At 42.1% G+C, this 21,113-nt stretch overlaps 1 protein-coding gene across 5 annotated transcripts in view; it reads left to right on the plus strand.

The window, feature by feature from the left end:
• LOC119170805 (uncharacterized) overlaps window positions 1–18,492 on the plus strand; it is a 29,525-nt gene extending 11,033 nt beyond the window's left edge. For all 5 annotated transcript variants that reach the window (XM_075886639.1, XM_075886636.1, XM_075886637.1 and 2 more), the window contains 3 exons: window positions 7,592–7,758; window positions 10,198–10,557; window positions 16,686–18,492. In XM_075886639.1, coding sequence (XP_075742754.1) covers window positions 7,592–7,758; window positions 10,198–10,557; window positions 16,686–16,974 — 816 coding nt within the window. In that variant the 3' untranslated portion in view covers window positions 16,975–18,492. The remainder of the gene's footprint in view (window positions 1–7,591; window positions 7,759–10,197; window positions 10,558–16,685) is intronic.
• Window positions 18,493–21,113: the final 2,621 nt, after the last annotated feature.

Consider the following 21,113-nt stretch of genomic DNA (forward strand, 5'->3'; position numbering starts at 1 on the left):
GCTCACTTCCTTTTTCCTTTTTTCTCGCCTGGCTGATGCAAGTTTCATCTTCAATAATCTTCTTTATTTGATCTGTATGCACTCAAGACGTGGCACACAACGTGCTACGTAGTTCTCAAGTGCGTTTTTCATCGCAAAAATCTCATTTCTGTGGCATGTGGGAAGTTTGTGACATACATAAAATTATGCATTAAATGTGCACTTGCACCTGAGATAATTTAACTCTGGAATCATTTAAAGGTTCTTATTGAAAGCTGGATGATGACAACAATTCTTATTTTCTTTGGCATTTTCATAGCTCAGGCAATAAAGAGTTAAAGCATCCCTGACACTAAAATTGAATCCTCGAGATGTTCGTGCCATTATGTTGTCCTGTATACATAGCCATTCCTGATTGATTATTAGGTGTAAATATTGCGATTAAGGTGTTGTAATTTGGTTTTAAAGTAAATGCGTGTGCTCGTCTGAGTTTGCAGCACGTGGCGACATCTTGACTGGCATAATGTAGGGTGGGATCCCATGTGATGTTCCATGAGAAGAGCGAGTGTTGATGTCACACAAGATTTGCATAGTGCTTGCAATTCCATGACTAACATCTGATGGCAGCTGGATAATATGACTGGCATCAGATGAGGGCTATTGTTCCTCGCCCCTCTCGTTCTGTGGTCTGGCTGCTGTCAAGGAGGTTCTGGCTACTTACACCAGGAATTGTTTTCGTTTTCCTGAGAAAAACACTCCTAGAGAAACACAGTTGAAAAATGAATCTGTTTAGATTGATAAGTTGTTCTCTGAAAGCTCTGATAAGCCTCGCCACAGTAATCTAGTAGCTAAGGTACTCCGCTGCTGACCCGCAGGTCGGGGGAACGAATCCCAGCTGTGGCAGCTGCATCTTTGATGGCGGCAAAAATTCTGTTGGCCCATGTGCTCAAATTTTGGTGCATGTTAAAGAACACCTGGTGATCGAAATTTCTGGAGTCCTCCACTACAGTGTCACTCATAATCAGATGGTGGTCTTGGGATGTTAAACCCCACATATCAATCAATCAATGAAAGTTCTGATGACATTAATTTCACCATTGCATGTCTCTTAATAATATCAAAAATCAAAGTAAAAATTGCAGTTTTACATAACATGCCGAAATCTTCATGCACGGCACCATATAATTCAAAGCGGTTCTTTTTTTTTCCAGCATTGACACAACGAAATTCCCTGAAGCTCTGTGTGCTCTTTTCCTCCACCACAGAACAATTCACTTGCCTATTACGAATAGTGCAAAACATTCTTAATTAGTAAAAATGGTAAAAATCTATGACATCATGATGATTGATGCAGGAATTTCAGTGTAGTGTCGTTGCCCACATATCTTGGCTGTGCGTTTTCTCTCTTATCAAGCATACTCTCACAGCAAGTGTGAAGATTTTTGTATTCTGAAAGAGTAATTTACTAATACGAGGAAACATTGTTTTACTCTCAACGTGCACACCACCCTACTTTGAAAACTGAGCTGTCTACATCATCAAAGATTGAGCATACATGACCTTTGGCGTTCCCCCAGTGTGCAGCATTACATTTTTTGCAATTTTAGGCAAGCATTTCGAAGTGACAGAAAATTTGCCACAGTTAACTGTGCTAGCAATTATTACACAATGCACTAAGAAATTTATAAATCACTATTGAGATTACCATGTGCAAAGTGAAAAATTCTCAAATGAAAATTTCATGGTCAGGGTTCCTTTAAAGGGGCCCTGAAACACTTTTTGAAGTAACCATGGAATGAATTCACTGGAAAAGCTTATTGCCTAATGAATTCAACGCCGCAAAAATTTTAAGAATCCGTCCAGTGCGAGTGGAATTAAAAAGGTTTGTCGCATGCTGCGATTGCATTCTCTCTTCTCTCATCCCGACGAAAGGTGCTGGAAGCTAAGCATGGAGGGATGGCTGGGCCACAGAAAAACTTCATGCGTGCTTCGCGTCCTTGAGCACTTTTTTTTTCTTCGAATGCGTAACTTTTTCAGTGTGATCTCGCATGCTAGCGTGGACCAGTAGCAACCTACCATAGTGATCTTTGTAACGAGCGAGCGTGCCGTGTTCAAATCAGCGAATGCTGATAGATGGGTCGTTGACGTGTGATTTTTTGGCATATAACGTGATTTATTGAGAGAAGAAAAAAAAATTTTAGCTGACTTTGATAACTTTTTGTGAATTCCAGGCTGCTTCCTGCGCTGTATTATTTGGCTCGCGTGTTGTCGGGAGTCTCTACTACCGATCAACAGCGTTTTCTGACAACGCTCAAAAAGTGTTGCAGCGCCCCTTTAAGAGGAGATGCCAGTCGAAAAACACGTTTTTTTTTTCCTAAATTACACATTTTTCATTTTATTTGCTATCAATAGTTTCTCTACTTTCACAGCAAAAAAAGCCTGAAGATTGTAATTGAAGATGAAGTAGGTTAAAAATCACTTTTCAAGATCGCAGAGTGGCTGCTAAGAAAATAACTAGAGCTCAATGTCTAGAGTTCCCTGGAAATTGTCACCTGGCTACTTGCCAGTGCGTTTCGCATCACTAAAGCCATATGCTCAAAATAACTATGATTGCCAAGCTCTCGTGATGAAAGAAATCTTAAAAAACTCATCTTTTCCGGATAGATGAGCTTTAACTTACATTATTAAAATGCATTTTCTTTGAAGATTCACTTTTTGGGCAACTTTTTGAGATTATACATCATGTTTTTAGTACTTCTGATAGTCCGATCGGGATGAAATTTTCCCCACCTATTCCCTAACATGTAAAGGGTGCAAGTATCTCCATTAAAACTTGATATCGCTTGTATAGATATTACAAACTGAAAGTAAACAATTGGTATGGGCTGAGCATTCAAAGAATTATAATTTTTGTCTCTATTAAAATATCTTGTACACACTTTCTTGATAGTTATTTGCATTCTATGGTTCACGTGGAGTGATATGAACCATTAATGGCTCAGGACCATAAAAGCTTACTGGCATAAAAGGTTTGTCCAAAACGAACTGTACTTTTACACATTGTCGTGGCGTAAAACGAAAACTGTGCAACTTGATATGAAACTACCTAATTACATATTTGAAATTAGCCGCAAAGCCTATATGTAAAGCAGTAATTTCATTGCCCTAGGCTAAAGATTAATGCAGTGTTTTTTGTTTTTTTTTCGAATCGCATCTTCTTTTGACCAGTCTTCCAGTTTTACCCTGCTCTGGATAAAGGGTAGGTTGATAGAGAGAAGGAAAGGGGCAGTGCAGTGTCACACTCCTGTCTGGGGTTATTACCAATATCAATACTCCCTGGTTATTTATTATAAATGCTAAATGCTGTTTTATATGAGATTCTTTGGTGGCACTTGCCGAAGGTGAACAGTGGTTTTAGACAATGCTTTGTGACAGCAACGTAATGTTGTTTTAGATTACTAATGAGCTTGGTTCATCCACTTGTTCTTTGTACATATGTCATCTTTCATCCACTATACTTTAATTCGTGAGCCTGTGCACACCAAGTCTTCCTGCTTCTTTTTTTGTGCATGTTTGTTAGTGCAGTTGAAGGCCTTTACAGTGCAATGATTATATCATGGTCTATGAGCAAGAACACAGTATGAAATGGTTCATTGCTCAACAAATGCCTTGCACATTGTTAGTTCGCCAAAAGGATTATATAATCTTTTCTCTCCTATTACTGTATGCACACAACTACCTCGAAGAGTAAAGTGTTTTGTAAATAAGTCTCGTTTACAAGTGTCTTCTCTGTTTTTCTCTACTTACCTTGTAATGTTGCTCACAGGGTTCGTACCCTCTTCAGATACAAAATTTCTAGCTTATTCAGGGACTCTCCAGACCTCGTCAAGTTTCTTTCCAGGTTGCCAAGTAGCATCTTATGCAGGAATTCCTTACTACATAACAGCATTTTCAGAACTCTTCAGATAGCTTCATTGCATTGGAGACACAAATATAGTGTTGGAGAATGTTTTCTTGCACTTTAATGTATGAACTTTTATATAAGGGATATTTTTTAGCTCTCCCCTTCGTTTTCTTGTAGTACTTGACAAGGAAAGACCAGCATAACGTACAACTACATGCACATCTTGTTCACGAAAAAATTTAAAAATAGAAGAAAAGTGCCTGTTAACATATTGTCAAACATCTTTTCCCCCGATAACAATATCAGCACTGTGCCTTGGCAAGTGGACTCCTCCAAACATGAACACTGTCACCTGTTGTGTCATTGGGAGCGTTCATGATAAGGAAACTGCTGTGTTTGCATATGCTGCCAAACAGGTCATTGAATCAGAAGGGAATTATTTGTTTAAATACTCTCAATGAAGTTGTGGCTTTGCAGATAGGGAGTGGAACGACAAGTTCAAAATGGCAGGCCTTAATTATGGAAAATAAATGAGCAAGGTTTATGTACCACTGTGTAAAGCAAAAGCCTTGTTTACCCACCATAGTCAACAACTTGCTTCGGTAAACTTTGGTGCAGCACAGGCATGTAGTGCAGTGAAGCATACAATTAGTAGAATCAGTGACGAAGATAGGTTTATGTGTGTATGGCCGCTGCCTGAGAAGACCAATACAAACGGTCTCAGGGCTGGTACAGGTTGGAAGTTGACAAGGAAGCAAAGGGTTGAGAACACTACCTGGAGGCATCACGCAGCAGCATCGACAAGTACAGCAAGAATTGAAAAAAAGCAAAACAAACAGAATTATATGAGCAACTTACGTTACTTTTTAGGGCAACGCTGTGTTAGGAGTCTGTGCATCTTTTCAGTATGTGAGAAGGTGGCTAGTTTCCTCAGGCTCTTCGAAGTAGCCATCATTCACACTAGACGCACTCTGCCAGGCAAATGTCTTGGTGCAACAGCTAACAGTTTTCATACATTGGCTTATATTGCTCCGTCTCCCCCCTTGTTCTACAATGTGTCTTTTTGGCATTGTATTTTTGTTTATAAGTGAAGCTTACTTTAGGAGAATAAGTACAAGTTTTATTGCACGTGCCTGGGAGCATCATCAAATAGTTAATAAAATAATGCAAGGTTCTAGGGCCTTCATATTCTGACATAAAATGACTTAATTGCCCCCTGAAAAAATGTCTTCCCAGCAGCGCATTTGTGCTTTGAAGTGAAGCCTACATTTTGAAGTATCAGTACGAGTTTGGTCTTTGGTAGCTGGCCTTCTCACATTGTGTGTTGCACTGAAGCCTGCTTTTTACGAAAAAAAAATTCCACTCATGTTTTAACTAAAGTGGAGAGTGTGATGTGATATCGTAGACGAACTTGGCAAGCAGATATCGCTTAATGTGCACCTTGATGGTGGTGTCCTCATTAGCATTTTATAGCAGACCCTCACAGTGGCTGGAACGTCGATAAGCACATTTACAATCTGGGCTTCAGTACCAAACTGGCCTTAGTTGGGTCACCTCTATGACATGTGCTAAACAACTTCTCTGGTTATGCACCTTCACTGAGTGGATTTCTGTTTCTCGCATTTTCGCGACATTGGCTCGATGAAATTTTCCAAAACTTTGTATGCTACGTTTATGGCACCCATAGATGACAATGTACTTCATTTTCGATCAAGTAGAACCTATGTAGGACCCAGTAGATGCCTTCACAATTTACGTCATGGTGTTTGGTGTTGGAATCTCACATTGGCGTCTCCACCCGCATTTTCTTTGCGCACATTTTCCAGCTTACAAAGCACCACGGTAAGAGTGGTGTTTTCAGGACTGTGAAAGTGTACTTTACTAATATTTGAAAAATCGTTTTGCTCTTTAGTAACTTTGTAAGAGCAGCCTACCATAACAGTACAAACAGAAATCTACCTGTCTTTCTTTTGTCCCTATGAAAGCCCCCTAAAGGCATGTATGGGTTATTTAAAATGCATCCCTGTCATTGCGCAGCAGCCACTTTTCGGCTTGTTTTCTGTGCTTGTTTTTTTTTTTTTTATTGTAAAATCGGTTATGTATACTGTTCTACAAATGATCGCAGACAGCCCACCACCCTCATCGAAAGGGATGCATGCGATTTTCACATCCACAAATAGCATCCCACACCTCCATTGGGCAATACATAGTACTACAACATACTACAGCATTTTATAACTGGGAAACAGTGAAAGAGGTGCTATACGGTGAAAGGTAAGTATCAAGAAAAAAGCCACCCACATCATACCACAGGGGGGGGGGGGGGGGGGGACACAAGTAAATTTGTGCAGCAGAGTAGTGGGGGCATTACGTTAATGCTGCATAATTGGGTATTGTTTGAGAATGCTTTATTGTTATTTCATCTTTATTATTCTTATTTATTGAGCGAAGGAGAAGTGTTGCCTTGAACGAGTGGTGGGATGCTGATGTTGGGTTGTGCCTTGAAGGTACAGTTGCTTTCATCGCATCTACTCAAGCCAAGCAAAGTGTTAAGTCGAGAGAAATCCAAGTGAAGGCGCCCCAGACTGAATTCCAAGCGCGCACTTTGCTGCTTATATACACACCGCTTTAGTTCGACAGAGAGGAGTACGGGGGAGAGGGCCACACCCCCACTGTACATGCTCAACTTGCTGAATGCCCAGTAGTGTCTTATCCTTAATGGCTTCTGAAGCAACAGTTTTGTGGGTGTCTTCCTGGGCCCGCACGAGACGCGAGCATGTGCAGTGGTGGTGTGGACGGCACCGCTGACACCGAAGCGCAAAATCGTGCGAGTAAGAAATGCTCCACACTTCAAAGAGATAGGAAATGCAAGTGGGTTGTGTGTACGTAACCATGGACTTAGTAGGTCGGCAAAAAAGCACTTTCAACGCAAGCTTGTTTCACCGGAATTCTTGACATTGGCATTTTTGGTTGGGAGCAAGAAAAGCAGCATTGGCTGTTAGTGAAAATTTGAGACAGATGTGAATAGATAAATGAGAGCCGGAGCGTGTTTCACTTTGGTTTTCCTCGTGGCACAGTTTAGGTCTCTACTGAGAAGCGAAGGCAGGCTAGCGAGTGATTAAGAAGGAGATAGTGTGCTTGCATGCATATATCGCCATCACATTCATCTCTTAAGGGATAAGCTTTAGCGCTGCCCAAATTTTTACTCTACTTTTCCTTGGTGCAAACTAGGATTTGCCACAACAGGCAGCCTCGTGAAGAATGCTGACGGCAAAGATTAGTAGAGATGGGGTGTGGAGGGGCAACTTTGATTCCCCCCATAAGACCTGCCAATGACTGAATGTGCCACTTAATGTCTGAGGATCGTTACTCTTTAAGCAGCATTGGACTGTATAAGGACAACATATGACACACTGAGTCCTGGAGCAGTGTTCCCAGTCTATAACTTCTGCAAAACCTTGATGGACAAAGCATTAGAGGCATAAGCATACATGGCCCACACTTTTTTTGGCACTGAGACAGGGCTTTGTCAGAAACACTGTTGGCTGTATTCTTTGATTTGTCATGTGGTGCTTATTGATGCCAGGTCTGGCAAAGTGGTCATATTCCAGAAAACTGTCGGCCGAGCATGCTGTTCCTGGCTGCTTCTGTGAGGAAAGTGTAAGATTAAATTTCAGTCTATCTTATTTCTTTCAATGCCCACCCCAGATGGAAGCGACAACCTCCCCCAGCAGGCCGAGCAACAATGACGTCCTGGCCTTGCGGCTGCTGCAGACCAACCCGTGGAGCTGCTACTGCGGACTGCCCTTGTGGGGATTCACTCCTGCAAAACTGAAGGAGATAATGAGAAGCATGCTGTCCGACCTTCCAGACAGGTAGGGCACCAGCCGTACACTAGGCCGCACTGAGGTATTGCCACTTTTGCACATATTTTCACGGCGTATCAGCAATGACCTCTGCAGGACTCGGGGGAAATTTAGTAACTATTTTTGTGGCGTTTTTCCACTGGTTGATCTAGAGTAGGATTTCTCACTCAGCTGTGGTGAATGCATTTTTCACTGGTCAGTCTGAAGTGGATTTGTGCATTGCACATGTCATTTCAGAGCAGGTTGCTCCACGCTGTATCGCTCTCATTTGCTTCACCATCAAGTCGCTGATTTGGGCGGAAATAGGAGGAGCCGCGTACATAACATCTGTCATCATGCAAGGCTCCAAGCATTTTTTAACGACTACGTGTGTAGCATTGAGTGTGACTGTCAGATCGTATAGAAACACAATAAAGAGGCTTTACAATAGGCTGCATTTCCATATAAATGTACAGAGCAGAGCCAGGAATAGATTTTGAAACCACTTTACTTCTGGTATGATCTCACGCTACAGCAATACTCACTTGGAGCATCCCCATGTTTCGGTAGTAGATTTGGCTGAGCCAAATTCACGGGGTGATCTGTGTGTTTGCACCAACGTTATGTGTTGATTGGTCAAACGGATGTGTTTGTTTGTACCAGCGTGTAGAGGTGCAACTATTCGTTTGGCTTGAATACAGTAAATATAACACAATACTCATGTATAACAATGTTAAAACTTTGCTAAATACAATTATTTGTGTGTATGTAGTGAGTCACCTCACCCTGATACTAGCCACATGAAAGTGCTCCTGGACACTGTAGGTCTGATTGTACCACTAGACCTTTGAAGCTGGTTTTCATGTTTGGTTAATTACATTGTGTACATTTTGTGGCTTTTATAAGGTGTTGTATGGTCGCACTCTGTGCACCTAGCGACTCATTTGCAAGACATCAATTCTCTCGTGAATATGTGACAGCTGACAGTGTTGGTTACTGAATGAGCCGGTTGCTTTGGGCAGCTGTAATAAATACCCTAAGTCACTTGCTTTCCATTCGACATGAGTAAACAGTGCTTATCATAAGTTCAAGAGTGTGTTTGGATAGAAGTCACAGCTGCACCCCTGTATGATGTAATTTCCTTCAGGAGGCATGACTGGTACAGGCGACCTTTGGGAACAGGGACGTACTAATGTTGGCTTATCTATGCGAGGACGCTCCCATCCTATTTAACATGCTGAGTTAAAAAAAACAGTTACAAATAACTAAGGCTAGAGCTTGATTATGAAATTTCTTTATATCAGCTGCTTACTCCTCAGTTCAGATCCACACTGGCCTTGGCTTTTCTTGCACATTGTGAAGGAATGAAGCTCGTGCATTTGAAATCCGAAAGCGTATTTTGAGGCTGTTGCATTGTTGGTCTGGGTCTGCCTAGGAACCGATTATACTGGAACCAGCCAAGCGACAGTTCGCTTCCCAACTGCTAGACACTTCCGTCACCCTTGAGACTCGCAATTGTTTGTGGAATAACTGTTGGCTAAGGCTGAAAAAATGGCATCGCAGTGACACAGTCTGCTGGCTATGCTCGGATGTTTATTGCTATCAACTTGGAGTTGTTGCTGACCTTGATTCAAGCCCAGTTTATATACTGTACTTCAAACAGGGACTTTAAATTACGTATGTGCAGCCAGCATGAGAAAAAGCCACCTACAGAAAACTGTCAGCAGCAAAGCTTCAAAATGAGATTCAAAACACTAATCCAGACAGCATCCACTCTGGCCGTCTGTAGAAACATACTTGCTGTTGGACGCAAACACATACAGTGTTTTTAAAGAACGGAAATGGAATGGGGTGTCCTGCTGCATTGTAGTACTAGTAGGACACTGCCTGTACACATGCACACGCTGTGGGCACTTCAAATTGCAGTAGTACAAATGCAAGTTTCTTGAATCAATGGAACAAAAGGTTCAGAGGTGAAGCGATATGCGAAAACGACACCAAATCATTTTGCAAGTTTTTTATCAGAGAAGGTTGAATGTGTGTTGCATCATAAAAAAGGCAGATCATGCAAGCATAAAGGTTACCTTTTTTTGCAGCTGTCAGTAGGGTGTTTACATACTGTTTGCCTCAGTTTCAGTGCCAGAGGATGATGGAGAACTTTATTTCAAAATTGGAGATTTTTTTTCTTAATTTTATGATTGGCTCTATAGAATGTTATTTATTTGTGCTTTTATCCTTTGTTAAAGATCTGCATAGGTGATATGCTATTGCACAATTAATTGATCGTAATCTGTAAGCTTTTATGTACACCTACTTGCACTGCCGTCATAGTAGTTTCTTATTATTATATTACTACTTCTTTCTTCAACGATGCTCTTCCAAGGGTTCAGGCTCCTTACATTTTTAGACACTAAGTGGCACTAGGGTATTCTGTGCCTGGCGTGGAAGCATAAACGTTTCTCTTTTTAGCGAGGGGCGAAGACCACGCCTCTTGTGTCGGCCGTGCAGCGTTCTCAGCAGTGACGGAAGGCAAGGCGAGGAGGCGTTCTTCTGTGTGGCAGCCTCGGCATCGCAGAAGCCCCATGCTGCCGGACTGGTGCACTGCGGCGAGAAAGTCTCGCTGGTGTTGCTGTCGGGGTCGGCAGCCGCACGGTCCGTCATGGCCCGTCAGCTGGGCGAAGGCTTCGGAGTCACCCTGATGGCGTTGCAGCTGGCTCCCTGGCAGCTGTCCCTGGTCATGCTGTGGGGCTGCAGTGACCTCGGCACAGATGAATCGCCCGAGAAATGCTTTCTGAAACTGGGCATGGATGGCATCACATTGGGTTTCAGGTGTGCTGATTGTGGCTCGAAACACGCTTTTATTCATTCGAAAGCCTTATATGTCTCACGAGCCAAAAAATCTAACATCCAGCACTGAGGACACGAATAGTACCACAATTGACGTCAATGTGACGTCATGGCGTCAATGTGGGTGACGCCATCAGTGCCGGTTGGCAAACTCACTTATGAGTCGGCTCACTCAGGATCACTCAGACCCAGGTCAAGCCGTGAGTCTAACCCCCGTATTTAGAAACGCTCCTTGACTTGAACTTGACTTGACACCGCCTTCAATGCAGCACATTTGAAATGGGTCTGTGCTGCATTGAAGTTGGTGGCAAGTCAAATTCAAGACAAGCAGCGTTTCTGAATACAGGGGCAAGTCTTAGTGGGTCTAGCTTAGTAACCTTCTTAAAATGTTTGCGCAGGCACACGAGCACCAAAAAAGAACACAAACGGGTGCAATCTACGAACTGATTTATTTTTTGGAAACATTCACTTAATAACCCTCAGATCTGCGCCATCTAGTCACCAAAACCAAACATCATTTAAACTGTGCGCATATCACAACATACGATGACAAGCTCATTGAATAACAGGCAGGAGCGAAATTTCTTTCGCTAACTAGGCTGAAAGCAGTTTGACTTAGCGGTATATTGGTGAGCATTTGTTTGAGGAAGTCCGGTTGAGGAAAATTTCAGTGAGTCTGATTCCGGTTGGAAAAAATTTTGGTGAATCTGAGCTTGAGAGTAAGCTTTAAGCAAGATATACTTGTTTTGTGAGTCTCAGTGAGTTTCAAAATTTTTGCTGACCGGTGGTCAGACACATTGTGATTGCGTGACATTTTTGCTTGGCGTGAGCGATCCAGGAGATTGTGCAATAACATATGAACTGCAGAAAGCTTCGAGGGAGAAGGAGGAACAGTGCACGCAACTGACGTTGTCCATGTAACTAAATGAGCGATTTGTGAGAGCATAAAGTTTCAGCTCTGGCCTCCACAGCCATGCTTAATGGGATTGTAACATATTGTTCAGAGCAGTGACATTTCAGTGGCTTTGTTGTCTCTACAAGCAACAAAGCAAGGCAGCTGAGCAGAGTGGTATGTTCTATTTAGCACTTTGAGTTAGTTTTGACACTTTATAACTGTAGTTATCTTAAGACTATGACCTGTTTTAAGAGTAAGCATTTTTATTTTAACGCTATCATGTTAAGAGCTTCTTTTGCAGAAATTTCGGCGGTGTTTGTGTCATTGGTTGTGAGGAAAAAAATCGTCATCTTGGGTGTGACTGAAAAATTGAGAAAGATGCAAATAAAATAAATCACAAAATATTCTGGGTCTGAGTGGGTATCTAACCCGGGTCGTTTGCTTGGCAAGCGAATGTTCTACCGCAAATCTATGCGTCTGCTTGTGAATATAGTTAAAACAACTTCCTCTGCCTGGAAATGCCGTGAAAGTAACTTTCATGCTTTACAAACACATGTGTTTTGTGTACATTTTTCCCAATACAAGATCCAATATAGCAATAATAATGTGGGGTACAAGTGTACATTGCCATCGGGGATCAGAACATGTGATTATCATAATGACATCGTGGCTTAAAACCAGTCATCCGCTAACAAAGGCACATAGTGGCTGTATAGCAAGTTCGAAAACATTTCATGCATCATGTGTTTGAAGTACACACTAGGGTCAGGATATCGCTGTCGCGTTCAACTCTTACAGGTAATGCTTTAGGATCCCCATTTTTTGTAGTTCTATTGATTGTTTGCTCTTTTTTTATAACATATGATACTACTCAGTATGCTATTAGGTAGGGAAATATTTTTTTTTTTAATGAAATACGTACTTTCGTGTACCACACGATCCTCTGTGATGGCTTTTTTTGTTATGGGTCACACGCTAGCCTGGTTAGTTGTGAATCCAGATGTTTTCACTGACATATTTTGTGTAAAGCAAAGAATAAAATTAATAATATAATCAAAAATGTGCAAGCAAGACACATTTTGCTCTGCTTTGATGCCTACAGCAGGTGCAATGAATTGAGAGCACAAAAGCAAACAAATAACTTTTGAAAACAGAGGACAAGCACCCACTTTTCCTTGCCTACTGCTTAAGGCTCATATTCAGTGTCACTGGTAATCATTTGGAAGCGCAGGCTGTTATGCTTATATCAGATGCATCATGCTGTAATTCCTATCCCTGTTTTTTCGTTTGCTGTGGCTTTTGAAATTGGTACCAGCTGTGTGTTCATGAACTGCTTTGTAGTAAGGGTATGCAAATACTATTTAAAAATTTCATGGGACAAATCGAATACAGTGAAACTTCGATTATACGTCCCCCGGTTTCGCGACGACCTGCATTTTGCGACGAATCAGTTTGATTTGGTAAAATCCTCAAAGAAACAATGTATTAAAAGCTTGGTAATACGATGCAGTTTTACGCCAACCCCGCATCTTACGCTGACTTTCAGATAGGAAAGAAAAAAAAAACACATTTACTTGAAGTACATGTCGGCCAAATATTCACGGGCAAGGTTCCTTTTGGCGTTGCATAAGTCAGTTGCCAGACTTTGGGGTGGTTGTTGCCAGACTGCTGCTAAATTTGGCTGAAAAATTTTCTATTGTAGTTATGGCTCCTTCGTAAGAATTTGGTGCCATCCGCGGTGCATTTCGCGAGTGCATGAGTGATGCTGGTCTTTTTAATTAACGGAGTGAACCGAGCCTAGCAGAAGTCAAGCGTGGTGCTGCCGTCGACTTCTGCTAGGTGCGGTTCATTCCGTTAATTAAATTGGCCGCCTAATTGCACGGCAGCGTCACGCTCGACTTCTGCTAGGCTCGGTTCATTACGTTAAATAAAATGAATCCTGTAATGCGCGTTTCATTCCGTTAATTAAAACGGTCAGCGTCGCTCGTTCGCGAAATGCACCGCGGTTGGCACCAAATTCTCACGGAGAAGCCACAACTACAAGACAAAATACATTTGCAGTCAAATTTATGGGCAGTCTGGCAACACTGATCCTCCCAGTCTGCCAACCATTTATGCAACGCCAAAAGGAACCTTGCCGGTAGGAGATCGGCCGTATGTCGGCCAGAAAATGTTTCCACGGACCGAAAATCTGAATATATCAGCTTTTTGCTCAGCTGAACCTACACTATCTGGATAGAGCTTGACTAGGTAAAAACCCTGGATATGTATGCACGCGATTGAGGCGTATGTAGAAGTGCATGAACTTTTGGGAGAACAAATTTTCCATTTCATGAAGATGACTCTACTTTTCCTGTAGTCCTCCTTGGGGTACGCAAGTTCATATTTTGCACTCGTGAATAGGCTTATGCTACGCCAAAAGGAACCTTGCCCTCCTGCCTCTGTCACACTCTCAGTCACTGGTTTGCGCACGCATAAGGGCACGATGCAGCTGCCGTGCAAAATTACTTTCACTTGACGTCAACATTCATAACAGCAAGACACCACTAGTTGCACGTCACGAGGCAACAAATTACAACGCGCACTGCGCAGTCGTGCACAAACACATCGTACATAATCTCGTTCGTCGCCATTATGCGATAGCAATGGCACTGCGTCTGACTCTTCTTATGGGAGGCTCACGGCAACACGATTTCGGTTTCGTTTTCACGTGCAGGCAATGTTCGGACTTTATTCGGACTTTATTTATCAATAGAAATATGCGAGTTAGATTCTATTGTTTTTAAGGCTGAGAATGAAGATTCGCTCGGACCTCCTTCAACTAATTATTGCTGCCGTTAGCTACCGCTGGCAAGAATAATTTTATCTACCCTCATTGCAGAACCAGAAGGTCGTATTGTGGGCTTATTCAGGCAGTCTGTACCCGTTTTCTGGGCAACGCTGAGTGTCGCGGGCTTTAATGTTAGTTTTTGAATTATTCGACGCCCGGGTTATACGACGGTTTTGCGTGGTCCCCCAAAAGTTGTAAAATTGGGGCTCCACTGTGGCATTTTATACTCTAGCTGTTTGGTACTTATACTAGCATTCAGTGCTCAAATTAAATTGTGCATATTCAAAATACCAAATAGTTTTCTAATAATAAACAATTACAAAAAAAGCTCTAACGAGTAAGTTGTTTAGAACAGTGAGGGCCAACTTCTCTGGTTTTTATCATCGAAGAACCCAGATGCATACAGCCATGCACTTAGGGTTCTATCGACACTATATTAATCACAGTATGAAGGAGTTTTGCTTAAAATATACAGTGTCTCTGAAGCGACGATGTCATCAATCCACTATCTTCACCATGACATTTATGGTGAGATTAAGTCGTGAAAATTGCTTAATATTTACCAATCAAGTTTAGTTAAAAACGGTTGACAACATCCCACGTTGAATACTGTAATCACTGGTATATTGCCTGAAATTATGAATTATTCCTAAGTATCGAGTTGCTGCTGCATACAATACAAGCTTCTCTCAATTTAAAGAATTGGGGCATTTTTCGTCATTACTTCCTAAAATTTGTGAATATTTGTTTCTGATAAAATTCTGTGGAAGTATAGAGCTGATTTGAAGATTGTTACCTTATTTGTTGTAAGTGTTTACTTTACTATTCAAGTGGTATTAATCATCATTTATTATCTCTTAAGGGCCCTTGATGGAGCATTACATAAGGGGGGGAGGGCAGTAGAGAAACATACATACATGGTCACATTTACAAAGAAAAAGAGGCATGTTAGCTGTGTACACTGCTATGAAACCGGAAATTGAAACAAAAAAAGACACATGCTAAGTGTTCCTGCATGTGTTGACAAAGTATTTGCATTGTGGTTTCACAAGTACAAAACAAAGAAAAAATAATAAACATCATAGTAAGTGTTTACAATATGATTGGATAACTGGTTTTAGAAGAAAAGTGGTTTCGTTATGCGCTGTTACGGAGGTGCAGACATTGAATTTGTGCTCATGTTCGATTTAGTGCCATTGCTATTAAATTCGTATTTAATTAATTTCTAAAGTTTACCATTCACACAGCCCTACTATACGGTTAAAACTCGATCTGACAATACCCAGTTTTATGAAGTTTGTGATCTAACAAAGACATTTTTATTTCAGCCACTGCCCATAGGGTTCACTATTGTCATTCACTCTAATGAATAAAACTAAACTGGCTCCTAACCAATGTTCACAAAGTTTTTTATTAAATATAGTTAGCGAAAATGTGCTGATTTTTTTCTAATTTCAAGATCGACAGGTTCATTTTCGAATGTGCTCTGTCAAGTAGCCGCCCTTGTCACAGCCCTAGTTTTATTTTGAAGATACTGCATATCATTTCTACACATAAAACAGGCTCAACAGTCATTAGCACTCTTACGTATTAGATGGTGCTGGGGGGTTTTCGGCTTATAGTTAACAGGAACACCGCGGTGGTTGCTCTTGTTATTTCATGGTTTATACGAGAATGAAAACTGATCATCTCCATGCAATTTTAATATAGTGCCTGCTTGTAACCTCGATATAACGAACCGGGACATAAGGAAATGCCGATTACAACAAAGTAAATGAAAAATCATCTAGCAATAGATAAAGTGTTTCGAATAAACCTTTATAACAAATTTCTAGATGTAACAAACTTATTTTTGTGTAAGATTCAATAAATGAGGTCTGAGTGTAGTTCTTTCTGTCTTTGAATGTCGCCGGCCTATCATAGGTTTACGTAAACATCTACCCGGTCTGCTTCACACGAACACAAACATGGCTTTGTATGCCGGCCGCCATGAGGGGCTTTTCGCACATGCAGCCATTGGCTTGCAGCAAATACGATGCCACGCTAGCTTTCTGGGTGTCTCCACATCGCAATACTTTATTTCTGAAGACTTTAACAATTTCGTTCCTGATTTTTGTGAACTTCTCGATTGTATGTAATAATTCGAGCGGGGTTCTTACTATACTACGTTTGAGTTCTAACTGTATTACGTTTGCCTGTGAAAGTTCGCATAAACTTTTGGTTAGAAGGGGGGTCATGTGCAAAAAAAAACTAGAGTTCACAGTGCAGCCAATAACACTTTGTTCCCTTTTCACTGTACGCACTTGTTAAATGGTATGGCAGCTTGTCTACCGTGGATGCTTGTTTCACGAAAAAATGATGCGCTCATATTCTGTGGTGCTTCAGCCGTGCACAGGTGCTGCATCAACTGCCACGCTCGACTGGCCTCACCTACAATGACGGGAGGAAGCTGCTGCTTGCCTTTTGCGAGATTGCATCGAAAGAAGTGCTTTCCTTCAACTACCAGCAACTGCCGTTGCGGCTTGTGCACTTTGTGGACTTGTTCTCTGTGGATAGCGAGGGTACAATGAACGTGCATAAGAGTACGCTGGTGCCCGAGCTCTTCGAGATGCTCCTTTTCTTCGTAAAGAACTCGGTGTTGGGCCCTTCATCTTCGGACCACGAGGTAGACTAGCAGCTCATCAAGACTGGAGCGAGCATGGGCAGAGAAAGTTGATGGCGCGTCAGTTCTGGTGAACATGAGTGAATCGGCACACATCCTTTCAAACTACTTGTATGCCCGTTCCTTTGCTGGTTGCCTTTGTGTCTGTTGTCTTCAGTCGGGCCCCCCTAGCAGCCTGGCAAGATGCCTGCGGACTGAGTTGACCATTCCTTGCCCATATGAGACTGTGCCATCATGTGAACTCTGCAACATGCGAAGTGCGTTAAGCGTCTTCAGTTAGCATTTGCCCTATGCTTAGCTGGAATGAAATGCCTGAAAAGCATTTAAAGATGCTCAGACGTGCAAATGTACGCTCGTGAGCAAAAGTATGCGGGCTGTTGCCATCCATATACTTTTCTGGTCTGCGCCATCTTGTGGAGAGCCATGTGCTGCCGAGATCACTTCTCTGATGAATTCCATCGAAGCAATGTTTTCAACGGCAGTTATATCAAAGCAATGCTCTCAACAGCAGACGGCTTGCCTCTAGACAGTGCAGCAAATGCCAATTTCCGCATGCACTCCTTTGGTCTGTATACTTTTGCTTGTTAGCTGTACATTGTTGCTAAAGTCATAACCGACTAGAACAGCGGTCACAGAGTGACGTTTGTATAGGCTGCGTCAAAAAGTTAAGGTCGAAACACTCACTAGAAGAGAGCCCTGAATTGCAGGGACGAACTTGAAAGAAAAAGTGAAAGAGAGAAAAAAAATATGAGAGCGGTGAATTCTGTACAGTATCCAGAGAGATGTTTCCAAGAATATTTTACACCGACGAAGAGGTATAAAACACCATTTTCGCACAAGTGTCAAACACAGCCTTGCCACTTCTTAGCACGTAATACCACTATGATTTCATTTAACAAGGCAAAAAGCTGGCTCCCTCATCTGAAAACCATATCTATAGCAGAGTTTCCATCTCAGTAGATTTTGCAAATTCAAGATATTTGTAATTTTTTATGCCAATGACATTGAAAAATGGATTTCATCCAGGTGCTGACCCTTCGTCACATTAAAGTCACTGATCTGGCCAAAATCTTGCCATGTTTTTAGATGTTCTAGCTACTGTCATGGCAGTTGTGGTGCATTTGGCTTTTCTATTAAACTGTGGCATTTGCATTGATTATTTCGCCACCTTGATGCAATGCTGTATAAGAAAGACCTTTGTGGCTTTATTGTGAGAAGATTAGTGCTTTAGATGTTTTATGAATTTCTTGGGTGTAAGATGCTATTGCCTGATGTGCGTAATCAAGCCACATGGTGCTGAACTTGCTTCATACATGACTCATCCTTGATTTTTTTTATGTGATCATTATCAGCACAGTTATACATTGACATTCAGCATATGGTGGTTTTGGGACGTTAAGCTCCACATATCAGTCAATCAATTGATATTCATGTCTTCCCTTACCTTCTGTCATGAAAAAAAAAAACATTAAAAAGCCAGTAAAACGGCTCGAACTTTTTTTTTTACACCCCCCCATACAAGCTCGGCAATTCGTAGATTAGACCACAGCGATCACGTTTTCTCAATATTACTGGGCGCTCTATTTCGAAAAACAATTCTAGTGCAGCTTTCCTACGCCTGACCGACTTCCTTGCATGTGCACTGCCGTCAATTCAGCGATCGGCAATGTGACGTAGCACGCAGCTTGCCGATTGGTCTAAATTAGGTGTGAAAAAACAGTAGTGAAGTCAACGTCAGTTCCTGTTCCCACCCACAGCTACGAAACTGCCCCTTGTTTTTTGGCAATGCGGTGAAAGAACCAGCCTCGCAATTGTCGCAGGCATGTGTACACTCCTCGCTCAACTACAGCGCCTGTGCGCACATACAAACGTATTTTGTCCTTGACATGAGCAACACGGGTAAAAAGCGTTGCTCTGTTGTCGGCTGCAAAACGAGCGACTGGGCAGTGGAGAAGCATCTGCACCGGGTGCCTCACGATGGGGCCCTGCGCGCTGCATGGCTGAAGCGAATCGGCCATCCAGCGACGTACGTCAGGGGCCTGATCGTTTGTGGTCGACACTTGGCACCTGACACTTACACGATTGACCCGCGGCTGGCGCGGCAAAACGGTAAACAAACAACCACGCTTCGCAGCAAGCGGAAGTGCGTTACGACTGATCGAGTTTTCCGATGACGTCAATCGCTGACGTGGCGTCACGTTGCCATTTGTCACGTTGCCGAAGTGGGCGAAGTCATGACGACAGGCTATGCCTTCCCCTTCATTGAAGAGAGAAAGGGGGCGAGGCTGCACAAAAATTTGAAACTAGCTTAGACCGATGTTCTAGCCCCTGTAAGTTCCTTAATATAGCACGCATTTGCAAAATTGTTCCGGCAGCATGTCTGCAAAGAAAAACTGCACATGTACCTCTTTTTTTTAATTTTTTGACCTCAGGGTTGTTTACTGGCCTTTTAATAGGGCTTGTGTCGAGCCATAAAAAACATTTCAACAAGCTAACATGGTTCCTCAAGGCTAGAACAGAACTGATTTCTCTAGTACTAGCATGTCTACGCTTCGCACCCTCTCCTCCATACTGGCAAAAGAGGGGGAGCAGTGTGACAAAGTGGGGGGAAGGGGAGCGGGGGTGCTGCAACGAATTGTATGAGTGAAGAGGGAGCAGGTGTTCGGTGAATAAAAAGAAAATAAGTAAGGAGTGGGGAGGTGAGGATGTACATGTTTCGCTGAGTGACGGTTGTCAGAAGTTGATAATGGTAGGTTTGAAATTAATACTTGGAGGGCTTAACTCCCAGTGGGTTTATTTGTGTGTATATATCATACCAAATGGATTCAAGGGACCCTTTAGAAACGTTTATACGTACTGGCTGGAGTGTATTGTACCTGTGAATAGGGTATGACTGTACATTTTCTGTCTGTTGCAGGCCGGAAGTTTGACTGAACTATGTAGAGTGTGACATTGTTGAAGTTGTGTCCTGCGGCATTAAAATGCTGTGCCACTGCTTTCTATTTGCCGTGCCCGCGTGATAATCGTTTAACCTGACATTAACAGGCTGTCCTGTTTCACCAATGTACTCGACACATTACCTGCTTATGGATTTTTTTATGGCAATGTTCCATCTTCCCATTCTTGCCATTGGATTTCCCTTCTGCGGAATTCAGCAAGCGTCTTATTTTAAGCTTACCCCTGTGTCTTCTGTAAAATAAATTTTTTTTTGCTGGACCACATAAGTTTTTTTACTCTGCCATTTACTCACTTCGAAATAACTGTGAATAGTGATTCTCACTCATCCTATGGTAGTGAGTTAGTGCCCATGCATTGTGTCATCACTTGAGTCAACAGTTTATGAGGTGTGAGCTCTGCAATGATGATCAATTTTTTTTAAGCCAGTTGTTTTAGTCTTATATGCAAATGCAGATTGCTCATTCTAAATCTATAGCTATGCATGCAGTTGCATCACAGGTACAGTAAGTTCCTCCTGAACAAATGCTTGTTAAACGACCAATTCACTTGTACAAGCTTTTTTCAAATTCCTCGCCGAAGCGCCGTTAGACCCAATGCTGACGCATTTCAGGTCTACAATCATATCTTGTGACACCATGCGATGCCTCTCACGTCATAGAGACTAGAAATTGTCTGAAAGACTGGGTACAGACAGTGCTTCGCATTTTGAGGACTGTTTCACCTGTCACTCTCACACTGAGTCGTCTGCCGCTTTGTCTACGGAAAAGACCGTAGCAAGAATGCTACCTCAGGAAGAAGTAACCTTTGTAGTGGAAGCCCCAAACATGTCGGGTGAAGAAGCACAGGTGTACTGGGAAAAAGTGAAGTCCTTCACTTTCCGGCAGTGGGCGGTGTCTGATAAAGTTGGTGAGAGCTTGGACACAGTGGTTCGATTCATCACCATTGCAGTCCCAAATGCGCCAGTGTAGCAAAAAAAAAGCACATATTTCAAAACATGCTAAATAAGCAGAAATTTGCATTCAAATAAGCATCCTCACATACAAAAGGGTTCAAGTTTCATTACAGCAACTGATGCTTTTCTTAGCTTCAGATAAGTTACAGCAGAGCTATTTGAGTTCAGAAAACTTTTGCTTTAACAAACTTTTTCAGGTTATCTCTTGCAGTTCGTTCCAATGAAGTTTCACTGAATAGGA

The sequence above is a fragment of the Rhipicephalus microplus genome, chromosome 2 (genome assembly GCF_043290135.1).
Source record: "Rhipicephalus microplus isolate Deutch F79 chromosome 2, USDA_Rmic, whole genome shotgun sequence".
NCBI lineage: Eukaryota > Metazoa > Arthropoda > Arachnida > Ixodida > Ixodidae > Rhipicephalus > Rhipicephalus microplus.